General features: G+C 36.3%; 1 protein-coding gene across 9 annotated transcripts in view; it reads right to left on the reverse strand.

Annotated features, from left to right (window-relative positions):
- Positions 1 to 27329, reverse strand: part of LOC141454032 (uncharacterized) — a 403048-nt gene that overhangs the window by 49957 nt on the left and 325762 nt on the right. For 8 of the 9 annotated variants that reach the window (XM_074127802.1, XM_074127805.1, XM_074127803.1 and 5 more), the window contains one exon: positions 10461 to 10594. In XM_074127802.1, the coding sequence (XP_073983903.1) occupies positions 10461 to 10594 (134 nt within the window). Of the gene's footprint in view, positions 1 to 5933; positions 6085 to 10460; positions 10595 to 27329 lie in introns of those variants that run through there. The other variant, XM_074127810.1, reaches the window with a different exon arrangement.

A 27329-nucleotide genomic window follows, 5' to 3' on the forward strand; every position in this document is an offset into this window, starting at 1 on the left:
GAATTACATTTTCAGTAACTATGGGACTAGGTAGATGAGCACATCGTCTTCAACCATTGGACCGTTTTTCTTTTAAATCTCTTAAGAGTTATTATAACGAAGTCTCATCAATTTGGTAAGAACAATTGCTGGAGAGACAATTAAACAAAGTATTGTTTCGGAGTTATTGGGTAAAGCAAAGCGAAAATCTGTTCGTACGGATATCGCCATAAACTGCTTTAAATCTACGGGTGTGGCCATGTCTTTCGAAATGAAGACTTCTCTGTTTCAATGATAAATACTGAGGACTCATTGTCTAAATCAACTCCAGAAGAGACTATTGAAACTGAAAGTCCGTCATCTCCGACCCACTTCGGCCGACTCTAGGACAACACCTACACAAGTCGAGGACAAATACAGGAAAAGGAAACACTTGCTGTCGATATTATTGTCTCACATTCAGTCTCCAACTTATCGCGTCAGACTTCTAGAGAAATAAAGACAAATTTGAATTTGCTGGCTCCAGTTCTACGTCCAAATATATTTATTTGAAAATAAACCATATATTTATTTAATTTTAGCTTGAGGTACGACTTAAGCAGTCGGTGGTACGACTTAAGGTACTGGTTTCCTTATCGTACCGATTTATTTTTTTTTTATTTTCAGGATTTTAAGGGAAATGTGGGCAGACTATTTAATTTTGGGCAATAAATAGAAGCAGGGTTTACTCAGGTTTCCAACGATACCTATAAGTGTGTATTTACTAATAGTCTCTGATTTCTGAGAACTTTTTTTTAAGAGGTACGATTTGAGCAACCTTACCCTATTTTAATTGAATTTTTTTTTATTTTACGCTTTACTAGAGGAAGAACGTCGATTGCGCTTCCACAAAAAGTACTATTTTAGTGTTTTGTACGGCACCATCATTAATGTAGAAAGAAAACTAATGAGAATTGAATGAGTCTCTATAATTGAGACTTTAAAGTAAATAGCGTGACTAGAGGTGTCAATTTTCTGAATAGACAATTCTAACGCAACTCTTCTCTGATCCTGTTCTGATAAGTGACAGTGACTGATGGCATTACCAAGAAGATGGCTTCTGGCTGCCAAGAGAATGATTGATTTTTTTTTTTTCCTTAAATCAATCAGCTAATGCAGTCAATGAGCCATTGTGTTGGGAAAATGACCGTAAAAGTACAAAAAGGGGAACAAAATATATTGTATATATATATTATTAAAAAAAATAAAAGCGGGTTGATATAATGACAGCCAAGTACTTGAATACAATGTCAGCAAGTATTTTATAGCGAGGCGTGGCTACAGAGAGCAATATCTTGGCGAGAACAACAGCCTCCTGTAGTAAGTTAACTGCTAGCGCCAGTAACAATGCACTGTTTTAGACAATCCGTTGTTAGTTTTTTTGTGTTACTTATTGGTCTACATTGTGCATTGGAGGTTTGTCTGTCTGTGTGTGTAAGTATATGTGCATTTGCATCTTTATTGCCTCTTAGGGACTTGACTTATATACATATAAGTTAGAATATAGCAAGTGTGAGTGTATTCTATGAATAAACAACACGTCTTGCTTTAAAAGTTAGGTCTTTGGTCCTAGAAAACTCTAGGCCTTTGTTTTTGAGTTAGATGATAGTCTTAGCAATGTATTCCTCTAGGAACAAAGACCTGCGCTTGGCCTCTGGCCATCAGAAGAGTTTGTATGAATAAATAAATAAATATATCAAATTTACACATACTTGTGTAACTAAAAAAGACAAATGAATTCAATATATACATATATAAGGATAGCAATATATACAAATATGTGACTTCATTTTATTTAAAAAGGTATTATGTATTATGAATGACTGCTTACGCGGGATTCGAACTGGGGATCTTCCACTTACAAAGCCACGCTCTTCACCACTAGACCAACACCCTGGCAAGATAGATATTCTTACCGTAATCATAGGTCAAGAAGTCTTGCATACGGGGTACATTAAAATGATGTTATGGTTGCTTTTATTTGATGATAAAACAAATTTATCCTGATTCTCCCACATTATACTACGTTTTTAAAAATCTTCAATTATTACCTATTATTTTTGTTCTTTGCATCGCAAATAACATTTTTTGCAGTCAGAGGACCTCCCAAAACGTGTATTTCTGGTGGAGAATTAATATTGAAAACCGATCACGAATAAGATAAAATTGTAACATTGATCTTAAATATCTCGACTAATATTAGAGATATCGAAACCGGGTCAACGTCATTTTCCACAGTTTCTTATTTGGTTTTCATAATCATTGTCAAAACCAGTGGTCCTTATGAAACACCAATTGGGTTTTTGGCCGTAACTCCGCCAGAAATGAAGTTACAGCATCGGTGGTGGAAAATTTGAATACTAGACCAAAAAAACAAAAACATATAGTTTATTTAATGTTTTTTTCCGGATTTCCGCTTTCCTAAAAAGTTATTAGCGATTGGTGCGTTTTAAATGGATCACCCTGTATATTATAATAAAATAAAGTTGAAAAAAAATTAATTAAGCCACTATTAGACAAATTATGCAACTTACCAGGCACAAATCAAAATCCGAAAAATGTCCATAATTAAATTTAGAAACGAGGCAGTATCTATATTTCCAGCATCCCTGCAGTATCTAATGAGAGGTAACCAACCTTTTGTACCCATTTAGATATTGCACTAACTCCTCCAATGCGGACAGTGCTCTTCTTAAATGGTAACATTTTGTACCAGAAACGTATTATAGAGGGGAACATAAATGCGTTGACGGCTCTCTAAGAGCAATGCGTAGTTAGAAACCTGGGTTTAGATTCTCGTCGTTTAAAGGATATCGATCAATTATAGTATAAGCATCAATTTAAAATTAAGTCTCCATTTAAGTACATATTGGAGAGGGTAGCTAATTAGAGAAGCCGGTGGAGAAGTGATATTTGTAATACTTAGAAATGATTGGTGCAATTAGTGCAACTACTTCGAGGGAGTAAAGCAATTACACTTCACTAGGGTGGGGTGCTAGATACAGGAAGGAAGGGCGTGAAGCGTCGGCATGGAACAAACTATTCTCACTAGAGCATTCACCCGTACACAGACACAAAGTCTCCTCGGTCTTACTGAGCAATATTAGGGAAACTGCAGAAACTGTCCGGGGGCCTGTTATGATTATTACTACGCGAATTTGAATTATCAAAGCAATTTAGTTGGGCCAAAGAGGAAGCGTAATAATGCAGTAAGGGAGCAAAAGAGGATATATACCCTACGGGAAATGAAGGGGTGGTCAGGAACTGGAAGTTAAACTGGGCCGGCTACTGGTTGTGGAGGAAGTCAAGGGTTGAAGTATTACCTGGGATACGACCTGGCGAAAGGAAGGGTTAGCCCAGGGGTGACTCTATTACGTCACAACAACACCTCGTCATCAAAACACTACCTGAGTGAATGCGTATAACCCTTTACTAAAACAATATGAATTCCAACAACAATAGCTACTATTGTTTACAAACAATATTCATTATTGTATAAATAAACCCAAAAAACTACATTTTGAAATTATCTTGGTAACTGTTAAATTCTAATGGGTTCTTTTTTTTAATCTTTTATTGGAATTTATAAGTGCAACGGTTGTTGCAACAAGCAAATGTGGTACCTGATGAAAAAATAAAAGAAAATCATGAGAGGAGAAGGCACCCAGTGCTTTGCAATACTGCTCTCACGAATAGAGAAGATCACGAGGCCATCTTCTCTTCAAATCTCCTTAGAGGATTACCTGGTAATTTGGAGGAAGATAGGTGCTCTATGAGAGGGTTAGGATGAGCTGCTGTAGAGGAATGAAATTTGAGAAAACGAGTGTTAGCAAGAACCTGTAATGAAAGGGATTTTGAGGTCATTAAGGATAGTGAGGTTAGATACATAGAACGGAGGCGTAGTGAGTTGGAACGCTTAGTCGATCCCCATACTTCGATGCCGTATGACCCAATAGGTCGCAGTAACAGTTGATATAAGAGTCTTTTGTTATGTAGGTTAAGTTTCGATCGTTTGTCAAGTAGTCTGGTGAGAAGTTTTGTAGCGTTGGTTAGTTTCTTGTCTTTTCAGTCTAGTAAGGGGATTCCATGTCAACCGTTTGTCTAGGTACAGTCTAAGATAGCGTACTTTGTATAAGAGTTTGGTTCAAGATGATGGGAGGTAGGATTTTCCGTCTGAGAGTAAATACTATAAATTTTGATTTCGTAACGTTAGTTTTGATTCTCCATTTGAAAAGCCAGTCCTGTAAGTGGTTGATGTTTGTTTGTAGAGTTCATGTAGCGATAAGAGGATCGGAATGAGGAGATAAGATAGCAGTATCGTCAGCAAAGGTGGAGAGGATAGTATTTGGGTGTTGAGGTATATCTGCTGCATATAAGGAGTAAACAAGAGGACCTAGGACACTGCCTTGAGGAACACCAGCTCTGGCTAGATGGATATCAGAGTCTGCTGCTCCACAGTTGACTCTGAAAATATCGATCTTTTAGGTAGGATTTGAGGATGAGGTAGTAAGTATGAGGAAGAATCTCCCTCAGCTTAAACAGTAGTCTTAATGGGTTCTAATTTTTTTTGTATAATTTCAGGTAATTATGTTCCTTGGTAACCAACGAGTATGGAAGCTTAAAATAAAAATCGATATCTTTTAAACTTTTAAATGCTTGAAAAACTTCATGTGTTTTTAGCATATTTGTTCGCGGTTCTCTCTACAGCTAAAATGAGGCCCACTCATCCAAGATCAACTTCACATCCAAGAAAATTAAATTCTCTTCCAGTCTTTATATCTAGCCCGATTTTAGGCAATGATTAGTAGTCACATAGTGACAATTAAGTGACAGGAATTTTGTTTTATTCTGACATATTAGAGGAATAACTCGATAGGCAATGGATTAGCTCAGTGTTTAGCGTATTGGATTGCCACACGGAGATTCTAGGTTCGAATCCAGCAGCTAACTCACATGTTTTTTCTGTTCCTTAGGAGCTTCTTACAGCTCACTGTCCGGTAGGAGATCCAATGTCAGGAGACCGGTAATGCACTGTAAAAGCTAAGGTAATAATTTTGATATCTCAAAAGACCACCATTACTTGACCTCTACAAAACAAAGCGGAAATTATGCCTTAAATTCGACTTGAAGATCGTGGTGACATCAGTTCGTAAAATCCAACACCAAGGAGCCATGGCTCTGTTAATGGAGGAATCAAAGTTAACGAATAAGAATCCAAAATACATAGTGTTTGCCTTAAATCGTAAAACTGTCATACCTCTTAACCTCAAGGTACATCCTCTACTCAATCAATTAAATATCTCGAACTTTAACTGAACAACGGATTTAACCTGGAACACCCGAGGCTCAATGGTAAACTGACGAATTAAACAAAAACTTGGCAGCCTCCAGAAAGACATGGGGGTTCGAACTGTACGAGTCAACTAAATGATCCAATCTCCTTCGGATTCACACTCTCCATTCCAGAAATAAATGTAAATGCTCTAATTCAATTCTCCAATCATACAATCCAAAAAAACCACCTAAATATTCCATTAATATGCAACTTAGCCCAAACCTTTTATACAAAAATTCCACTCCAAATTACCCTAATCATTAAAATACATTACTTTGGCACCCTATCTTCCAAAAATCTCCCGATCAACTCTACTCTAAGACCCAGAAGTTGAAGGCCCTGAGATCTTTGATAAACTTCAATACCCTCGATTGGCAGCAATATTGTTCTAATAGCTAACTAAAGGCTCCCCAACACTGGATCATTTCCGTTCACAATGACACACTAATAAACGCATGAGTATATTTTACACGTATTTATTTTGCTTGTTGCACTGCTGTATAAACATTCGCATCAGAAAGTAAAGATATAAAATAATGTAAACAACCAAAGTAAATATGTTAAATAAATAAAAACTTACAATTCATAAGTTGACTTCATGTTGTGTAAATATTTAAAGCAAACAAAAAAGCCCCAAAAAACATCACACCCAATAGAGATATTGCATGATATTGTGCTACACAATAAAGTCATTCAGTACGTGCGAATTGACAGCAATATCTCACGGCTTACACAACCATAAACAACACTGAATTAATTAATGAAACAAGAGAGATATTTAGTGGAAATTCGATAGCCGATAACTGAGACCCCCACGATTTGATATCAAAGTATTAATATCACACACACATTACCAACTCCCACCATGTTGATTACAAATTTAAAGTGGGCGTAACGATATCTTTTAGGTCAAATCCTGAAAGACAAACAAAACAGACGGCCATTCATTTTTGTCATGATTCTTATCGTAATTGTTCTATTAATTATAAATTAAAAAAAAAAGAAGATAAATACTTATAGATAATATCTGCTTCTATCAGCCATTAAGTGTTTACTTCATGCAAGCGGAAAATCATTGCAAGAGGTGGGAAGTATTAAAATAGTTACGGAGATCTTGGCATTACTTAAGACCAGCTCGAATGCTGAAGATGGAAGTATTTTCATTCTCGAAGCAGTTCTCCGATTATACGAGTATATGGTGAGTTTATGTATTTGATTTCAGTCATTTTTTCTGTACAACAAAAAAAATTAGACCTTTGTCTGTGTGAAAAATCTCTAATAATTTTTTTATGTTTTAGAATATTATTACAAATGTTACAGTGAAATTGGCAGTTGCGTACAATTTTTTGTTCTCCTGTTTTCAAGACCTCACCCAAAGGGAAACGAAGGAGCAGAAGGCGCTGCGGGAGACTTCGTTGGCCTGGCGCCCTATTTTGGGGGTTCTCCAAGTGCCTTAAGAGTGTGGCCATCAAGCCTATGGATGCAGAGTAGGTCTCAAATTTGTTTATGTTTGTTTGAAATTTCATATATTTCTCTCCAGGAATGAAAGATTTTTTAAAAAATTTATTTTGTAATTTACAATCTGTATACATTGGATACAATAAGTAAATAGGAGGTGAATGAGATGGACTGGTGCGGGAGGAGAGCAGGAGGAGAGAAACTACCCAGCGGTAGCACTCTATATGAGAGAGGAGAATGTGTGGAGGAGAGTGGAGAGATAGGAGAATAATGACGTTTAGGTCTTCAGCCTACAAGGAAGTCGCGAGGCCACTGGCGATTCAGTCGGCGAAGAGTATTAGGGATGTCAGAGGAAGCGAGAGACAGTACAAGAGGATTAGAGCTAGTCGAGAGAGTAGTATAGAATTTTTGGTATTTGGTCTTAGCGAGTTGGTCTAAAAAAAGGAATGTTGAGGTCGTCGTGAAGAGTGAGGTTAGTCACCGTAGAAAGGAGCGTCAGCTATCTGTCTCAGGAGTTTTGACGGAAATGTTTGTACTGTCCGTATGTTTGTAGGTTTGGCTGAACTCCACAGCTCTAGTCCGTAAGTCCACATAGGTATGAGAATAGTACTGTATATTAAGCGTTTGCGTTCTATGTGCAATTTGGAGCGTCGTCCAAGTAGTCTGTAAAGTAGTTTCGCACGTTTTGTCATAGCTTGTCTTTTAAATATAGTGTGCGGGTTCCACGTGAGTCGTTTGTCTATGTAGAGCCCAAGATAGCGCACCAGTACAAGATGATTAGAGCTAGTCGATCAGCGATGTACATTTATGAGGAATGAACGAAGATAATTTTCTATAGATTGGGTTGTATTTAGAGCTAATTATTTTAAGTGAAAGCCAATGGTTTTTAAATTTAGCCTAAAATATCCACCTTATGCGCCCTGAGCTATCCAGCAACGAATATGTTAGTTTTATCCAAGCCAACTTGCGCAAACAAGTCAGCGATACGACTAGCCCAGTTATGTTTATTGCTATGATTATAAAGCATATTATTGGCGATCATTTTTATTTTATCGAAGAACCTTTTAATTAGACCATTATTATTTAAATTATTGAATTTTATTAAAGTATTAATTAATTTTTTAATCACCGCCAAGACCCAACTAAACATTGATACAGTGAGTCGGTGTATTATAAGTTAAAAAAATAAATCTGTTAATAAAATCGTAGCTGGACATCATTACTCTGTTGATTCACTTCGTCAATTCCAAAGTTACTAGGACAGTGCCTAGATGAAGAACCAGTTCTGAAAGCTGTAAATTGAAGTAAACTTGTGAAATTGCGTAAATAATAACATCAGAGCGAGCTAGCGGAAATAACATCTCGAATACAAACTCCATTCTTTCCCAAAATCTCCCACTACACACGAATACACACGACGAACAGCCCCTCCATCTATCCACCCTCTATCTTATCCTTTACTTCCTGGATATCCATTTTTCCACTCTTTTTCCTTCCATTACATTTCTTTCTAACCCAATCTTATTTTCCATTCACTTTTTCCTACTGACAGGAAAAACTTCTGTCTTACTTCCACCAATGGTAAGAAATTTCATTCTCTTGGTAGAATTCAAGCGCTACAGCTCGTCCGCCCTGTCCAATCTTCTTTCCAGAAAAAGGAAAAAATGTTACCAATTCAAGAAGAAAGCATTTTATCCATTCCTAGAATTCTTCTTTTATTTGAAGATGTCAATTTTGGTACAAGTTTAAACAAGGTATAAAAAAAAAAAATGGAAGTAGATTTTGATGAGTCTTTGAGGTTACATTATGATAGCTTGATGGACTGTGAGCTGTAAGAAGAAGAAGCTCCTGTAAGAAACAGTTGCTGGATTCGAACCCGGTATCTCCACGATGGAATCCAGCTCAGCTAATCCCTTCCCTGTTGTTTATATAATTTCTATTGCTCTCGGCAGATAAACCTTGCTTTATACCAAATTTTCGAAACTGATTATTACTGAAAATATCAAGTTTTTAGGTCCAGTGTAACCGCAAAAATAGATTTAAAAAAAAAATCTTATGTATTAATATGTGAGGGTATCTTAAAAATGAATAAACAAATTACCGGAAGTCGTAACATTATATTTCGAATTAGTCCCTGTAGATGACCTGAATTAAGATGCATCATCAAAATTAAGAAGAAGGTTTAAGAAAATAAGGCATTTTTCGCAAGTAGAAGGAATAAATACTGCTTCTCCCAAATTGGTAAGGAAAAACTTGTGTTTTCTAGTCTTTTTATAATGGTATAACCTACCCTATTTTAATGCAAAGAATTTTTCAGGAAAAAGTTGGAAAAACTCAAAAGAAGTGAAAGGCTAATGAGAATGCATATTGATGCATTTTTCTCTTGGGAAATTGCACAAAAAGGAAAGTTTTTCTCCCCACGCTATTAGCCATATTTACAACTAAAACAAATATTGCATCAAGTAAATTTGATCATACTCGTTCAGTTCACTTGTCATTGTTAGAGCAATCACCCACTGGTGATTAATAATAATAATTCTTTCACAATGATTTAATCACAATACATCTCAAGGCCACTTCCACTTCAAGCGACGAGGAGGATTATCTGGAAGGTTAGGAAAGGAGAGTTGTTGTACAAGAAGATTAGGATGGAGATCAAGGAGGCTGTAAAATTTGTGGTAGCGAGACTGAATTAGATCAGTGACAAAAGGGATGTTAAGATCATTGTAAATGATGAGGTTAGATATGCAGTAAGATGCATTCAGTATTTTACGGAAAAATTTTAGACTGTAGTGCCTGCAGGCGTTTGAAGTTAAGAGGGTTTGGTTAAGGCCCACACTTCTGCTCCGTATGTCGTCCATATGGGTCTTAACAGTGTCTTGTAAATGGGTTAGTTTATGATTCAAGTCAACATTGGATTTGCAGTCAAGTAGTTCTGGTAAGTAGCTTGTAGCGTCTGTTCACGTCTTGTCGTTTCAGTCGAGTATGTGGGTTCCACTAGTCAGTCTCTTGTCAATGTACATTCCTAAGTATCGTACTACGTCAGCTGGAGGAATCGTTACACCAGACTCGCAGATTTTCATTATGTACGAAGAGATGTTCACTGATTTTTGCTCATTTTATTTTTATTTTCCATTTTCGTAACCAGAAAAGGGAAGTTATTAAAATAAGCTAAATTTTCATTAAAAACTGAATTTTAAACTGAACTGAACTGAAACTGCAGTTAGAAGTTGTTGCCCAATTAGAAAACTTATCCTAAAATTTATACAAACCTAAGCAATTACATAAAATTTAGAAAAGCAAATAAACTATCTAGGTGAAGGAGAAGAATAATGCCGATTTACTTCCTATAAACGATGGCTAAGTAATGTCTAGTCCGGATTTTTGTCATTCTTCAATATCATGAACAGTAAGATGTTTGAAAAGTACCAGAGAAACGTTTTTACTGATGCTCTACGTTTCAGTTACATAAGGAGTTCTTCAGGAGTTGAAATGTTGTGTGTAGGTTATAATGTACTCTTAAGTTTCCTATTCCTCAAAAGCTCCTGAAGAAAGGCATCAAAACGGTACCCGGAACGTGGTAAGAGCATCAATAAAAATGTTATTTTTTAACAAAAAATGATGCCACTTTAACAAAGAATCAACTAACCTTGAACAAGTATCCTGCAGATGATGCATTTTAGCTCTGGTTTTGTCGACCTGCTGGGAAGCCAAAATGAGCTTGTTTTCGACCTCCTCGCGTGCACCCCTTTCCACTTCAACATCTCTGGCCAGAGATTCTCTCTGAAACATTTCATGAAACCGTTAATATTATTTTTTTTTTTAAAAAAACTAAGTTAAACTTTGACTTACGGACTAGAGCTGTGGTGTTCAGCCAAACCTTCAAAACATACGGATAGTACAAACATTTCTGTCAAAACTCCTCCGACGCTCCTTTCTACGTCACTAACCTCACTCTTCACAACGACCTCAACATCACAGATAATTATCACAAGTTCCATACTGCTCTCTTTACATACTCTAATCCTTTCGTACATTCTTTCGCTTTCTCTGACATTCCTGACAATCCTCCTCGCCGACTGAATCGTTAATGGCCCTGCGACTTCCTTGCAGTCTGAAGACCATAATCATCATCGACAATCATATAATGTAAGAGAGTGCTACCGCTGGGTATTTATCTATTTAGTTATTTACAATCTGTAAATGCATACGATATGTGTATTTACAGAAATAATTTTTTTAAAATCTTTTATTGAAATTTGCGACTGCAACGGTTGTTGCAACAAGCAAATGTGATGTTACATAGTGTCTTGACCCACTATACTCTTATGAGGAGAGTAGATCGTGGGGCCATCTTCTCTTCAATCCCTTGGAGGATTACCTGGTGATGCGGAAGAAGATAAGTGTTCAATTAAAGGATTAAGACAGAAATAAATTAATAAAAAATGTAATTTCATAAAAGTTTTCTTAAAAATTTCGACCACTAACAGTAATTCTTCCGCGTAGTTGAACTTTTAATTTGTGAGAGCCGTAATTGTGCTTCTGACAACTCGATCGGAGTAAAAATCTATTGTAAAGAATTATTTCATTTTACCCTGTGTTCCTATATGAACGCAAGTTAAAGAGAATAAGCAAGCTAAAAACGGAATGGCGAGCTTCAAATCTTCGTATAAATTTGGGCTCCAAATTACTTAATGTCCCAAGATTCGGAAGTAATAATTAGAAACATGCCTGCCTTATTAATGTACGAGGGTCGTTTGAAAAGTCCGTGCAAAGTCAGAGAGATAGCACCACTGGCGCGTATCGAGGTTATGTTTAGTTAGTAGCATCTCTTGGAAGAACACACACCAAGTTTCAGCCAGATCGGTCCATTTCTTTGTGTTTGGCATTCGTTTGAATCGAGGAAGTCGAGTGATTTTCAAAAAATGGACGAAAAAGAATTTCGTATGTTGATTAAACACTACTTTATGAAAGGCAAAACGCCTCAGGAGACTAAAGAGAAGCTTGATAAACATTATGGTGACTCTGCACCTTCGATTAGAACAGTTTATAAGTGGTTTCAAAATTTTCGGAGTGGCCATATGGGCACAAGTGACGCTGAACGTTCTGGACGCCCTGTTGAGGTTACTACTCCAGAAATCATTGATAAAATCCATGATATGGTGATGGATGACAGAAGAGTGAAGGTGCGTGAGATTGCTAGTGCTGTGGGCATCTCGAATGAACGGGTACATAATATTTTGCATGAACATTTGGACATGACAAAGCTATCCGCAAGATGGGTGCCGCGATTGCTCACGCTTGACCAAAAACGAAATCGTGTGAAGTGTTGCAAGGACGGTTTGCAGCTGTTCCAGAAGAATCCGCAGGACTTTAAGCGTCGTTTCGTCACTGTGGATGAAACATGGATACATCACTACACTCCTGAGACCAAAGAACAATCTAAACAATGAGTTACCAAGGGGGAATCTGCGCCAAAAAAAGCGAAGACCGTTCCTTCGGCCGGAAAGATTATGGCGACTGTCTTTTAGGATTCGCAAGGAATAATCCTCATCGACTATCTGGAAAAGGGTAAAACTATTACAGGTGCATATTATTCATCGTTATTGGACCGTTTGAAAACCGAGCTGCAAGAAAAACGCCCACGATTGGCCCACAAAAAAGTCCTTTTCCATCACGACAACGCACCAGCTCACACCTCAGCAGTTGTGGTCGCAAAATTAATGAAAATAGGGTTCCAACTCGTTTCACACATCCCCCCTATTCTCCAGACTTGGCTCCCTCGGACTACTATTTCTTCCCCAATATGAAGAAATGGCTGGCGGGAAAAAGATTTTATTCGAACGTGGAGGTGATTGCAGAAACGAATGGCTATTTTTCAGACTTGGACAAATCCTATTATCCGGAAGGGATCAACAAACTAGAGCAGCGTTGGACGAAGTGTATAAGCCTAAAAGGAGACTATGTTGAAAAATAAAAAAGGTTTACCCCAAAAAATTAAGTAGTTTTTATTTTTGCACGCACTTTTCAAACGACCCTCGTAAATATTGAACTAATAAAACAAATAAAACATTGGGGGATTAGATGAGAATTTAAATTACAGTAACGATATAGATTTTATTTATAAAGCCCAATTTTACTGTCTTTAAAACATATTACCTACCAACCTTTTTTTTCCCTTTTGGATGTGGTATTTAAGGGCGAAAATTAACAGAACGAACCAGACATAGGCTGGACATTAAAATGGAGAAAGTGGTAGAATATAAAGTTGAAGATCTATGGAGGGTAATAAAGAGTTAGCGATCGAACGGGAATGTAACAGCAGCAGCACCCCTTTCTATGGGATGCAATACACACCTCAACCCCCAGCTTCTGACATCCACCCAGATTATAGGGTGGGGTATGGAGGAGAGGCCAGTATGGCAGTATGGGGAGAATGGTTAGTATATTTATGTTTAGTCCGTGGCCAACACTGTACAATAAAATATCGAGCCAAACAGTGTTATACGAGGGATTATTTAGAGAGAAGGCATGCAGGGTTTTTGGCAGCATTGGTGGGAGAAAGAGGCGGAAATGAAATCATTTGTTCTGACCACCAATACAAACAAGAAACAAACAATACTTGGAGCAACGGGTTAGCGGATGCATTAAAAAGTGATATGATGGCGGTGGGCAGAGATAACATAACCATTGTTATAAATCTGTAAAAAAAAAAAACATGTCGCGCCCCATTGGATACATGATGCTGGTGGTGTCAGCCAATAATTCAGCCAACTCTGAGCAACTGTTAGCTTATCTGTTTCTTTAAAAACATATAAATTGATAGAAATATTACATGAAATGGATGCCGTCATTTTAAGCACCTTAAAAATGGCACAGATCTTTGATCAGGTAAAGCAGCGTTTCCCAAACTATAAAAAAATTAAATCATAAAAATATCATACAAACGTTTTTTCCTATAATTCATAAAAATTATTTTAATTAATAATATTATGCAATAAATTTGTTAATAAGTACAGTAACAAGGTTAGTCAGTCTCAAGATATACGAGAAAATATAACAGTACATTTAACAATTAAAATTGTCTTTAATGGAGTATAACCCGAAAACACAAATGATAATGGGATTTCAAACCTCTTTTAGAATAAGAATTGCTCATTAGAATGCTTATATCACAAACCTAATATTTCTATAATTTTAGACAGGGAACATTTGCACTTGACTGATTCAAAGTAAATAACATTATGTTTAATATATTTTGGAATTCACAAAATTTATTACAAAATGGTGGTCAACAATATTTAGATAAAATTCATTTCTTTTCAAGTTATAAGAATTCTTTCTGAAATAAGATTGGGTGGCCCTTATGTTATTAAATCTAAAATCAATAATATAATTTATACAATCAAACCCAAAGATGTTTAGTGTGTAATAAGAACGAGCCGGAAACATTAATTGTTTATCAGCTGCCCAGTCTATGAAAGTTTTAGAATCCCACTCCGTATAAACAATATAATAATCCTAAAGAAGAACTTAGTAAATTAATTAATAATTTACAAAGTTTATAAAGTGAACATGAACTTGAACTCCTTTGTAACAGATACATTGTATCTCTATACGAATAAAGGTACTCGGAGTAAAAAATTTCACAAAATACCATCATTTTTACGAAGTGGTACAATTTAGCATGATGTTACTACCAAGTGGTACGGTGAGCCTAAAAAGGTTGGGAAACGCTGGGGTAAAGCATTCGGCGGTTTGCAGCATTATCCTAAAAAACATCTTCCATTTATGGCCGAAATTCAACCTTTTAATGCAAAAATGGTCACCGGAATGTGACTCTTCTCAAACCTAACTTCATATTTTGACGATTTTCTTGAAAAAGGTGCAAAAAACATTGTCATAACATTTTTCCAGCTTTTTTTCCTTTTTTAAATTTTAAGGCTCGTCAACATCTCTTTTTTTTTCCTCTATCTCACTTTCCTTCGGTCAAACAATAATGATAAAAATAACTACGAGTATAATAAGAAGCAAAGATGAAGAACAGCTTCATAAAAGTCAGAATAAATAATAAGATATTTAATATCACGTTATTTACAGTTCTAGGAGAACCTGCAAGGGAAGGTAATGAATAAATCAGTATAAAAGGAAATGGAACGAGACCGGAAATTGCGATCGGTAATTTGACGAGCCCCGACGAGTTGCTTAAAGACATTTCTAGAAACCTAACACTGAATAATTTACTGGATAATGATGTTCACTCTTTCCTTTTTGCTTTTTTTTTAAAGCTAAAAAGAACATTCTACGATATAGCAATGTATTGTTTAAGTCGGAAGTTCGAAAACAATCAAATGACTTTGCTACATTACTGAAGGCTTTTCTTGAAAATGATTCTAACGTATTCTTTTAACGTCATAGATTACAACCCTCAGTAGACGCTCTAGGTCATGCTAGGGTAACTTTCTGGGCAACTCCCATGGAATCTAAGTTTAGGAGAAGATGGACTTCTTCAGGCATCTCTGCCGGTAATCCTAACAATATAAACTTTTTTTTTAAATTTATTTATTTGCAACTGTACAAAATATACATCTAGCAAAAGTGTAGGACAAAGAAACATTTGATTGTTTCTTGAGCCAGAGCTGGCTCAGTGCCAGAACCAGGATGACGGGATGAGAGAAACCAACCAGCGCTGGAACTCTCTAGGAACTTATTGGGGTTTAGGAAGCAATGAGGTCACGTGGCCAACGCCGTTTTAAGAGTGACGTAGAGGATTGTCAGGATCGGGACGATGTGGATAGTGATTGAGCCAGAGGATTTGCTGTGGAAATTTAGGAATCGGGAGTGGATTAATTCATTTACATACGGAATATTGAGATCATGATGGAGGGTGCGGTTGGAGACACATAGAATGGTGCGTTAACGATTCGGCTGGAAAGATTGGATAGGTTGGATGTTGGATGGTTTGGCGGAGCCCCACAATTCTGAACTTTTTTGCGATTTATTTGTTTCTAAGTTGTAGTGGGAACGCAACAGATATGTACAGGGTGAGCCAGAAAGTAATGTCCATAGGCCTACCGTGTGAGGTACATCTAAAGTGGAGTTCAATGACGTATTGGCCAACTTCATATTATCCTCTGTACTTGAGTGACGTCACTTTTAAGTTTCTTTCTAAAATCATTACTTTTTCCCAATAAAAATGTTATTACTCAGAAGGTTTTATTCCGAATTCGATTCTGATGACACGGTTAGAAAGACAGATAAATTTTCTAAAAATTGATACCATATTGAAGCATAAGTTTTTCTCTAATCAGCCTCAATCTTCCTCTGGATGCTGGAAAAATAAAAGTAATCGAAATTTTTAAGAAAACTCATTAGACCCTTATGTGATCATTAACAGACCTAGGTGCTGGCCCTTTTTATAAAAGTTTCATTGCTAAATGGGCTTTCAAACGGTATATCATTTTCCAGGATTCCTTTTATCTTCGTATGAGAAATTACGTTTGTTTTGCAAGAAAACGTGTTCACGAGCACAATAACAGTGTTAGTTTATAAAGTTGTTTAATTCATTGAAAACTCTTTTAGATGGACCAGTAGTCAATTTTAAAGTAGATTGTCTTAAAATAAGGAAGTCAAAGGTTACAAATTGTGCACTTTAAAAAAAGAAAAAAAAAATTACATCTAAACTCTCTGAAATATTTGAGAAAATGTTAGGAAATATTTTAAACAAGTACGAAGACCTTTGAAACAAGACGATGAAAACAAAATGAAAGAGAAACGTTTTTTCGACCGTCTGGTAGAGAGAGAGAGATTGTCAAAGCGATCAGCAGTTAGGCGAAGAATTCACCAAAGCTCAATCAATGGCCAGCAGTGTTCAAATGTCCTAGAATACACCCAAATGTCATCTTCAAATGACAATTTCCACCCGCTCCCCTTTTTTTTTAAAGTTTTTAATTATTAAAATGTCAAAAAATAAATTGCCAACTTTTAACATGGATGATGGGAAAGAGGAGTTAATGAATGCGAGACCGGAACATAGCTAGAGAGAATATTCTGATGAAAATATTAAATGTTCAACAACCGGATGTACAACCCAATACATCTCCCTTGTACATCACGAATTTCCCTTTACAGTTTTTATCTTCTTCCCAAGTTAAACATGAGACAGACAGATTGATTATTCATTCCTCAACGCCAATGCCACCATAACAACCCACAGCCACTACGATTAAAACAAGGGGGGGGAGAAAAAAACAACATTCGGCACAAACAAATCATTTATTTAAATAAATAAATAAAAAATCTTTCTTTCGCTCACTTCATCAATTTAAACTTGACCCTTCAGTAGTACCCATTTTTTTTTTGTATTTTCCTGAATTTATATTAAACATTTTCTCTCAATTTTTCTGTAATCAAACTTCTCTCCACCTCAAATTTCTTCTCTCTACAACTGTTATGCATTAAAATTGAAAATAGATTATGATAAATTATGACAAAAATGTGCACGTCACCGTCATTGTTCAAAATGTAAAAATAGAGAAAGCAAATACAACTGAACAAATAAATGAAATGTAGATTAATACAGAAGATATCTCCAAGATAAAATGAAAATAATAATAATTTATTATACACAATAATATATATATATATATATTTTTTAATTCTTTTTACTTAATTTACAACTGCCTACTGGCAACAAGGAAATCGGATTACAATAAATAAATAAAAATGGCTGGAAAGATTTGAATGAGGGCCATCCAACGATAACCATCATGAGTCGGCTAACACAAGATGCCGTTGAACTGAATTCGAAGGATGCCCTTTTTTTACCATGCGATCGGGTGATCGCGAGGCCATCGACGCTTCAGTCTTCGGCGAGGATTTGAGGAAAGAGTAGTTTAGGATAGATTGTTTATGAGTGGGTCGAAGTGTTGGGGTAAGTTTGGGAATGAAATTTGGTGTAACGGGGGATTTGGCTAGGTCCAGGTCGAAAGGGATTTTTAGGTCAGTGTGGATGGTATGATTGCTTACTTAGAAAGGAGCGTTAAGGATTGTGCGTAGGATTTTCTATTGAAGGGATTGGATGCGGTTGAGATTGGAACGCTTTGCAATACCGTACAGTTCCAAGTCCTTACGTCCAGATTGGGGCTAGTAGAGCTGTGTAGATTTTCTTTTTGTTGGTAAGAGACAATTTGGAGCGTTTGTCGAGGAGTTTCTTGGTCATTCGGTAACGTAAGTAAAGTTCCTGTCGCTTGAGTCGAGTATGGGGGGTTCCAAGTAAGGCGCTTGTCGAGGAAAAGTCCAAGATAACGCACCTTATCTGCCGGAGGAATAGGAATATGGTTCAGATTGGTGGGAGCACCTTCTGATTGAGAGTAAAGGTACCTTGTGATTGAGAGAATAATATTAAAGGAATGTTTTGTTTGATTGGTTTTTAGTTTTGACAAAGAGCTGGGGTCAAAGTTGGACAACAGATTCAGCTCAGAAACACTGCGATGTTAGGCGCCACGGTAGCCGAGCGGTTAGAGGCGAGACAGTAAAGCTAATATGTATTGTACTGGGTTCGATTCCCCGGTCTTGGTCTTGGATTTTATTTAATGGTTAATAAAAGAAATTTACAGTAAAGTATTTTTGCTAGTCGCCTCCGCCCACGACACCTAATTGGTAGTTGGACGTAAAGACCGCCTGAAAAAATAGGCAATTACTTTACTTGCATTGCAAAGTTTAACTGCTTCAAACACAAAAAAGAAGCAGATGTGATCAGGCACAGAGACTTCCACTCAAGATTCTAGACTCAACTGTCAGGAACAACGACCAACCTTCCAAAAGCAAACACTAATTAGGTAAAACAAATTACAATTATTAATAAGTTATAAGCCCTGAAGATGACCTAGTTTCCTAGGTTGAAAGCTGGGCATTAAAAGATATAAAACAAAATTAAGGCCAAAATTTACAATCAATCTTCATCTCTATTTCTTTCTATTCAACCCAAGTTTGTTACGTACTTAAAGTTGATCATGGTATTAGACGAAGTGATGACAATAAAGGTACTAAATGGGCACTTCAGAACGGAGCAATTAAAAAACCAAAAACAAAAAAACAAAAACCAACCAAAATGAAGACAGAAAAGCGCCCAGAATCCACATCCCCCTATTACAGTCTAAAACAATATGGTTACCTTAGCAACGCTATTATATCGTCTATTCAACCCTCTTTCCGTAGATAGGTCGTTAAAACAATGTTGATATTATCTGCCGACCATGGTCTCAGCAATCTAGACTTTGATCAACGAGGCTTAACGAGTTCACACGTAATCATCAATAGATGAAATACTGAACGTAGCCCCTACTGGGTTTACCTTGTTGGTCCGATACGTCATTAGAACCTACAATATTGTTAATTAAAGGCAAAAGAATTTTAAAAAATAATTAAAAAAATTAATAATCAACAAAATTTAATTAAAAGGAACGAACACAAAAGCTAAACAGCTTCAGGGATGCAGCAGAAGATATTCTTAATTTCTTAGATGCAATCTCGCTGAGTATGAAGAAAATGGACTTCCGAGTAATATTAATGCAGTTCTTCCTTTTTAAAGAACGATTTTTTTAAATAATTATTATTAAGGTGTTACTGTTGTCGTATCAACTTTTGATTTTGGGTACTCTCAGGAATTATTCATTCAAGATTCGATCTCTTCATCCCTACCAGTTAGTGTTCACTGGAGGTCTCTTCTTCCAGATCACAAAATTGTATAAAAAAGTTTGATGCAAGCTTCATTATGAAAAAAGAAGTCTAGTAAAACTATAGAGCCCCCCAGCAAGGAATCCAACCAGGTAACTGAGAGGTGTTCCTTAAGAACTTCCTGATTAGCATCAAGGATCCTCAAAGCTCAAAGTAAAGATGAATAGTTTAGGCTTTTATAAGCAATCATTTTGGATATTTGGCACAATCACAATAGTTACTGGTACTAGAAGACAGAAATAGAGCAATAATGTTTTTATACAATATCTCTTTTCTGATCTATGATTCTATCTGGCAATATCGGCAACCTGTAGCAGAGGGCAACAGAGAACATTTATGTGGAGCCTGCGGGCCACAGGTATGCAAAACTGATACGATATAGGAATAAGAATATACTATGTTGATTCCAAAAATAATAGAATCTGAAAGGGAAGGGATTAGCTATGAGGTTAGCATACTGGACTCCCACGCGGAGGTCCCGGATTCGAATCCAGCAGCTGACCCTTAGATTTTCTCTTCCTAGGAGCTTCTTACAGCTCACTGTCCGGTGATGGACAGTGTTGTCTGTAACGAGAGAACACTGTCCGGAGGCCGGCAGTGCACTGGAAAAAGCTCCGGGCGCTAATAACCTCAGCTGTTGATGTGCCAAAAAAAAAAAAAAAAAAAAAAAAAAAATAGAATCTGAAAAAAAAAAGAAGTTTAATTTGACGCTACGATAGCCGAGCGGTTAGAGGCGAGACAAGTAAAAGCTAAGATTTATTGTGGTACTGGGTTCGAGTCCAATCTCTAAGCCTTAGACTTTTATTTAGAATTTAATGTGACAACTCATTATGTATGCTAAAGTATATATGCTAGTCACCTTAGTCTGCGACACCTAATTAAGTAGTTAGACGCAAAAAGTTAGCCTGAAAAAATTCAGGTTCTATTAGGTTGTCCGAAAAATAATGCAGGATTTTATGTTTTCTTTAAAATACCCCTCCAAATAGTAAACTGTTCATGTTTGTTGGACTTTTGAATTTTATGACTGTAAAATTAATCCTCTTTCAAATAAAAATGTTTGTTTATCTCCGTAACATTTTGCTACTTGGAAATAATTCAGTCTTAACGAAGATGTCAAAGCGTGATTTTAGCATAATTTTGTTTTACGAGTTCAAACTCGGCCGGAGCCAGAAATATCAACGATGTCTGGGGGCGAAGACACCACAGGTTCAACGGTGGTTCCAGAGATTTCGAGAGGGAGACTTGAGCCTTGAAGACAAAGAAGGCTGTGGAAGAAGTTCTGCCCTTGATGACTATGTTCTTCGAGCTTCGGTGGAAGAAAATCCTAGAACAACTGTTCGAGAACTGCCAGGGAAACTCGAAGTCAGCAAATCAACCGTCGATGACCATCTTAAGGCGATTGGGAAGGTGAAAAAGCTTGAAAGTTGAGTTCCTCACACATTAAACGACCGCCAAAAAAGATCAGCGGAATGAAATTTGTGCTGCACTTCTTTGCCGAAACAACAGCGATCCTTTTCTGTCCCAGAATTGTGACTTGCGATGAAAAGTGGATCCACTACGACAACAGCAGACGCTCTGGACAGTGGCTTCACAAAGGAGAAGCAGCACATTTTCAAAAGCCCCCAAATCATCAAAAAAAGGTAATGGTTACTGTTTGGTGGGCTTCATTTGGTCTGATTCATTACAGCTTCTTGAATCCTGGCCGAAACCATCAATGCCGAATCGTATTGTAACCAAATTGACGTAATGCATCAAGAAATTGGCAATAATGAAGCCATCTTTAGTCAATCGAAAGGGGGGCCCATTCTGTTGCATGACAACGCTCGGCCACATATCTCACCGTTTGACTTCCCGAGAATTGTTGGAGCTTGGCTATGAGACTCTGCGACACCCGCCCTACTCACTGGACCTCTCGCCTACTGATTACCATTTCTTTTAGACACCTGGACCGCTATTTACAAAATAAAAAATTTATTGACCAAAGAACATTAGAAAATGCGTTTTCTTGAATTTATAAGTAGGTACTAAGGATTCCAAATTCTATACAGAGGGTATGGAAAAGTTATCCACACGTTGGCAGAAATGTATAGAAAGTAATGGAGACTATTTTGATTAATAAAAACAGTTATAAATCATTAATTTTTTTTTTTCTTTTAAAACCATAATCCTGCATTATTTTCCGGACAACTCAATAGAAATATGATTTGCAAAACAATGCGAGACTTTTGAACCATTTCTCTAGAAAATAATTACTTCCGCAACAAATAAGTTTGAGAACGGAACATAATTAGGCGAGTGTTGAGAACTGGAGCAAGTATTTTCCCGAACGAGATATATCGGACAATGAAATTCTATGGATAAAAATGCTTAGCGTGGGAAATAGCATGCTTAAGAGAACTGAAGTGAAAAATGAGCACTTTTCGAAGTGAAAGCTGAGAAGAAAATAGAATAATGAGCTCAAAAAAAAAAGTAGTTCACAAAATGGCTTTAAAAAAAATTCTCGCTGATCTCGTCGTGTCTTTATTAATTAAACAGAATAAAGAGATAAACTTTTTATGGTTGAATAAGTTGGTAAAAAATTTTTTTTTGATGATTATTAGAATATGAAATTATTTAATAAAAAAGCTTAACTTTTAAAAAGTAACTTTTAAAATAAGTACATGTAGTAAAGCGAGTAGGGCATAGACTAAGTCCATTGCACCTCCCCCTCAAGTCTATAAAGTGATGCTGCATAACAGTCGGGTGTTGAAGGTAAGCCGGGTAGAAAACCGCTGAGACAGGAATTTCTGTTCAAACCACTTCTCCAGTAGAGCCAACACAACCCCTTACTCTGTGGGCCAGACACAAAATACCATCCCTCCGACATATTACTCAGGGAATGAGAGAGGGAAAGAAAGAGTTTGGTAGGGAGGCGAGTACCAGAAGAGCAAGAAGCCAGGAGCTTTCCTACTTAAGGATGGGTCCGTAGGCCCAAGATAAGTGCATTGTTTACAACCTTCTACCCTCTCTCTCATTCCGGGCACTATTCTACACAGAATGCGTCTCCATGGAGACAACTTCCTCCATGCTTGTACTCCTACAACGTGTATATATATACATATAAATATTAAAGAGCCTTTTCTGCATCCTGCCCATCAACATTGATTACTTCCCATAATCTAAGACTTGATCTCCATACTCCTTTTAAATGGCTACATAATAATGGTGTCAGAGCTTTTTACAACGGCTGCAAACAGAAAATGCATAAGACGAAGGTAAAAAAAAAAAAAAAATCTAGCATAAACTGTCCTGCTGAGACAATTTTGCAAAAAACATTCAACGGGCAAATGCATTCAAGTATAGAGGGGCAATATTTCATTTCAATAGAGATTATAGCTAAGGCCATCGAGTTGAGACCGTGGGACTCGTTTTGGACGAACAGGCTTCCTGAAAACAGTCATTGAAGATTGATTATTCTCTTTACCTTTCTTTGTGTCACGCTGGTTGGTTCAAAACATCCAGGAAATGAAAGAATCAATTCTACAGCAACAAAACAACTGAATAAGTATTAAGATAGATATTCTTCCTTTTCATGTTATTCGATATTTTGATAATAAAAGATACGAGGTCTGCAAATTAAGTAATGAGATTGATTTTTATAAATTTTTTATTCAAAAAGAATTACAATTCTATATTGTCACCTTCAGCCACACAGCGCTAGAGACGTTTCTTCCACACCTCATAGCAGTGCTCGAACTCCGATACTGGAATAGCCTTCAGCTGGTCGGTTACAGTCGTTTGAATGTTTTTTACTGTCCCAAAATGAGTTCCCTTGAGGTGATTTTTCAATTTCGGGAAGAGAAAAAAGTCACAAGGACACAAAGTCTCAAGGTCAAACGGTTAATCAACACTTTTACCGAGAGGTTCTTGAAAAACTTCGAAAAAGGGTCATTTGTGTGAGACCAAACATCAAGAACAAGTGGGTGTAGCATCACGATAATGCTCCTTGTCACACAGCAATTTCAATAAACGAGTTTTTGGCCAATAAAAACATTCCTGTGGCTCCTCAGCCTCCTTATTCGCCTGACTTCAGTCCTTGTGACTTTTTTCTCTTCCCGAAGTTGAAAAATCACCTCAAGGGAACTCATTTTGGGATAGTCGAAAACATTCAAACGGCTATAACCGACCGGCTGAAGGCTATTCCAGTATTGGCGTTCGAGCACTGCTATGAGGAGTGGAAGATACGTCTCCAGCGCTGTGTGGCTTCAGAAGGAAGTTATTTTGAAGGTGACAATATAGAATTGTAATTCTTTTTTAATAAAAAATTTTAAAAAAATCAGTCTCATTACTTAATTTACAGACCTCGTACATTCATTAACCCACGTGCTTATAAATACACTTTTTTTTTTTTTTTGTAACCAGGGCTTGCATTTTCTTCAAACTGACGAAAACCTGCTAGCAGTACATCCTCTAAACGAATTCAATTTGAGGGATATCGCTGCCTATTTCACTTCTTTCTTCATTATGACTGCCACTCTTCTACAACTTACGCAGCGATCAAGATATTCTTTTGCCATGGAAGCCACGAAGAAGAAAGTAGTGGAAGATAGCCACTGTTACCTCGAGGCAGTCATGATGAAGAAAGAAGGGAAAGAGGCTGCGCTATTCCTCAAATGGTATATTGGGAAAAGATAGGGCTGGTTTTTATCCACCAATGTATTGGTAAATTGAGGCATTAGAAGCCTGTTGTAGCTGTGAATATTTTGGTTTTTACCAGCCCTCGAAAACGTTAATTAACACATGGTTAATGTGCAAACAAGACCACAAAAATAATTAATAAATAAATAACAAGTAAAGACTTAATGCATTTATGAAAAAATAAGTGAACAAACGATACACCTTGAAAACCAAAAACTAAGTCTCACGAACTAGATCTACCATTTCCTGTCCTATATGCCACCTAAATTTTGGAACAAGAACCTTTTGAAAAGAAAATATTACTGTCTTCATTTTCAAAATTTTCTTTTTCTTGTAACTACTTCAAATTTTCTTCGAGTTATTCAAAATTTAAAGAATTCAGCCGTCAATGTGACTCATACATTGTTCATACAATTTTTTGTTATTTGCTTTTAGTTATTTCATCAAATAAATTGGCAAATGAGTTAGGACAATTTAAACCCAATTTTTATGATCATGAAAATAAGATTTAAATTGTTAATTTTTTATTTTCAGCTCCAAATTGTTAACATTTATTAGTAAGGAACGGATTTTTATGTATTTAAAAATGCCAAATATTTAATTAAAATATGCATTTATTTTCGTCAATTATGTGGAAAATATGTGATTTTCTTAAAATATTTTCTGGAATATTTAAGTAAAATGAACATTTTTTTTTATGAAAATGGAATTTTTTTGGGGGAGGGCAAGTTATAATTATTTATACAAGAAAAGAACATTTTTACAATTTATAATAATTTATTAGGAACAAAATAATTTGTTTTTACAAGTTATAATGATTTATACAACAAAGAACATTTTTACTATTTATAAAAAGATGTGTTAAATTTTCAATTTTGAAAACTTCACTCTTCGAAATTGTTTGCAAACACATGAAATTTCAAATGTTGGAACGTAAAGTGACGACGATCTGGGCGTAAGATGGACTTGTAACGACTAAAAGATCGTTCAACATCTACAGATGTTATAGGTGCCTTGCTGAAAGAAGTTATCTCGTTGGTTGTAAAGGGTACACGATGTTCTGAGGTGACTTCTGTTCCACTGATAATATCAGAAATCTGGCAGATGGTCTCCCACCCTTTGTTCTTGCTCAGTACTTCTAACAGTTTTTATCTGATCAGATCTCCCTTATTCCCAGGTATTCCTTCCACATTTTCGATGTCTTTTTTAACTTTGGACACGTTTTCTGTCAGTCGAACATTTTGGGACTCAAGTTGGGTAATGGCTTGTGCAAGAAATACGCAATTGTCAGAAAAGAATACACTAAGTGACCGAACGAAATGAATTGGACACTTCAACGAACGAGCTGAAAGAACAGACAACGTCAGACAACTTCAAACAACTAACAAGTGCCCGTCACTGTTTAGCAGCATTCTGTGTAAATTACAATAACCATTGTACCCACTGTGATTCACAGCCCTACAGTCTGTGGTTCACAGTTCCTGTCAACCACCTCCCAATTATGAAAATATGCCCAAAATGAAAAATATGAAAAAATATGTACATATTTTGATTAAATATGTAGAAATATTTATTTATTTTAATTAAAACTGTCCGGTAGGACAGTTGTATAAGGGTTGACCATCAAAAACTGCACGAAAAAGCGTAACGTTGAAAAACACCCAACTTTGACAATTTTTTTCTCTTTTTCTATAAAAGATAAAATTCCCAAATTTTCTTTAAATCTTACTCCAAACCCTCCTTTATAACTGTAATTTTTTTGCAACCACCCAGATCTAATAGGTTTCGAGAAAAAAGTTGCCGAAAATGAGCAAAAACGGCTTTTTCAAAAAATGTTCTTGTTCTTGTTGTTGTTCTTGTTGTTGTTGTTGTTACCTTTTTGTAAACAACGTAGCGCCTAAACGCGTGAACCGATTTTCATGAATGAGGTGTCATTCGATTCGGAATTTTATGTAGATGTGCCTTTTGGGGGTCTCGATGCTGTACATCGAATGGAAGAGGAGTTAGCCCCCTTTATGTAAGGCCCCCTCCAAAATTATTATTACTAATTACTCTGTAAATCTTGGCCCGATTTTGATAAAATTTGGTAGGGTGATAGGGTTAGGGCTCCCCTACGTAACATTAAAGCGACGATCAGCTCTAACACTTTTTAAGGGGAAGTATAGCAATCGTTGCAAATTATCGACACGTGAACCGATTTTCATGAATGAAGTGTCATTCGAATCGAAATTTTGTACAGATTTGCACTTTAAAAGTCTCGACGCCGTGCCTCATAAGGAGGGGAGTTTGCCCCACCCAAATAAGACCCTTTCTAAAACTATTATTACCAATATTTCTATAACGCTTAGTCCGATTTTGATAAAATTCAGCCCGAATAAGTGGTTAAAGCTCCTCTACGTGGCTGTGAAGTGCCATCTTGCTCTTACACCTACTAAGAGGAAGTACTACAGTCGTTTAAATTATCAATGAGTGAACCGATTTAAATCAATGAATTGTCGTTCGATTAAAAAATCTTTCCTCTTTGCCTTTTAGGGAGAAGTACTGCAATCGTAGTTTATTTTTCTTACTCCTCTTAAAAGGAAGTACTGAAATCGCAGTTTAATTTTGCTATTTACGTACAAATACCTTCCTATGTTATTCAAAACTCTTTTTCAAAAAAATTGTTATTGAGAATGGTTTGGTGGAACGCAACTATAATCATTCTATAAAAAGATCTCTCCAGTGGTAGTTACGGTTCCGACTTAACACCTTATCAGATTATAATGATAGAATTGCTTATTCCAAATTTTAAAAAAATCTGTAAAGAAGATATGTAACTTTGTAAAATAGACAAAAAGGAAAATCTATCCAAAAGGTACAAAAATCTCCTTAACAAAAACTTACAGTTTAAAATGTTAAGTATAAGGGTTGATTAAACGCCAAAAGGTACACAAATCAGCGAGTACCCAACATTTCATTAATACTTCATTAATAGTCAAGTAATTCTACTGCATTAATTTTCATTAATAAGTTATTTTTTAGAATTTATTAGATGTCACAGACCCTTATGCTGGCCACTTCATTTATAATATTTTTTTGTAATAATTATGATAAATCACATATA

The sequence above is a fragment of the Rhodnius prolixus genome, unplaced genomic scaffold (genome assembly GCF_049639745.1).
Source record: "Rhodnius prolixus isolate KJV_2025 unplaced genomic scaffold, Rpr scaffold_9, whole genome shotgun sequence".
Classification (NCBI taxonomy): Eukaryota; Metazoa; Arthropoda; class Insecta; order Hemiptera; family Reduviidae; genus Rhodnius; species Rhodnius prolixus.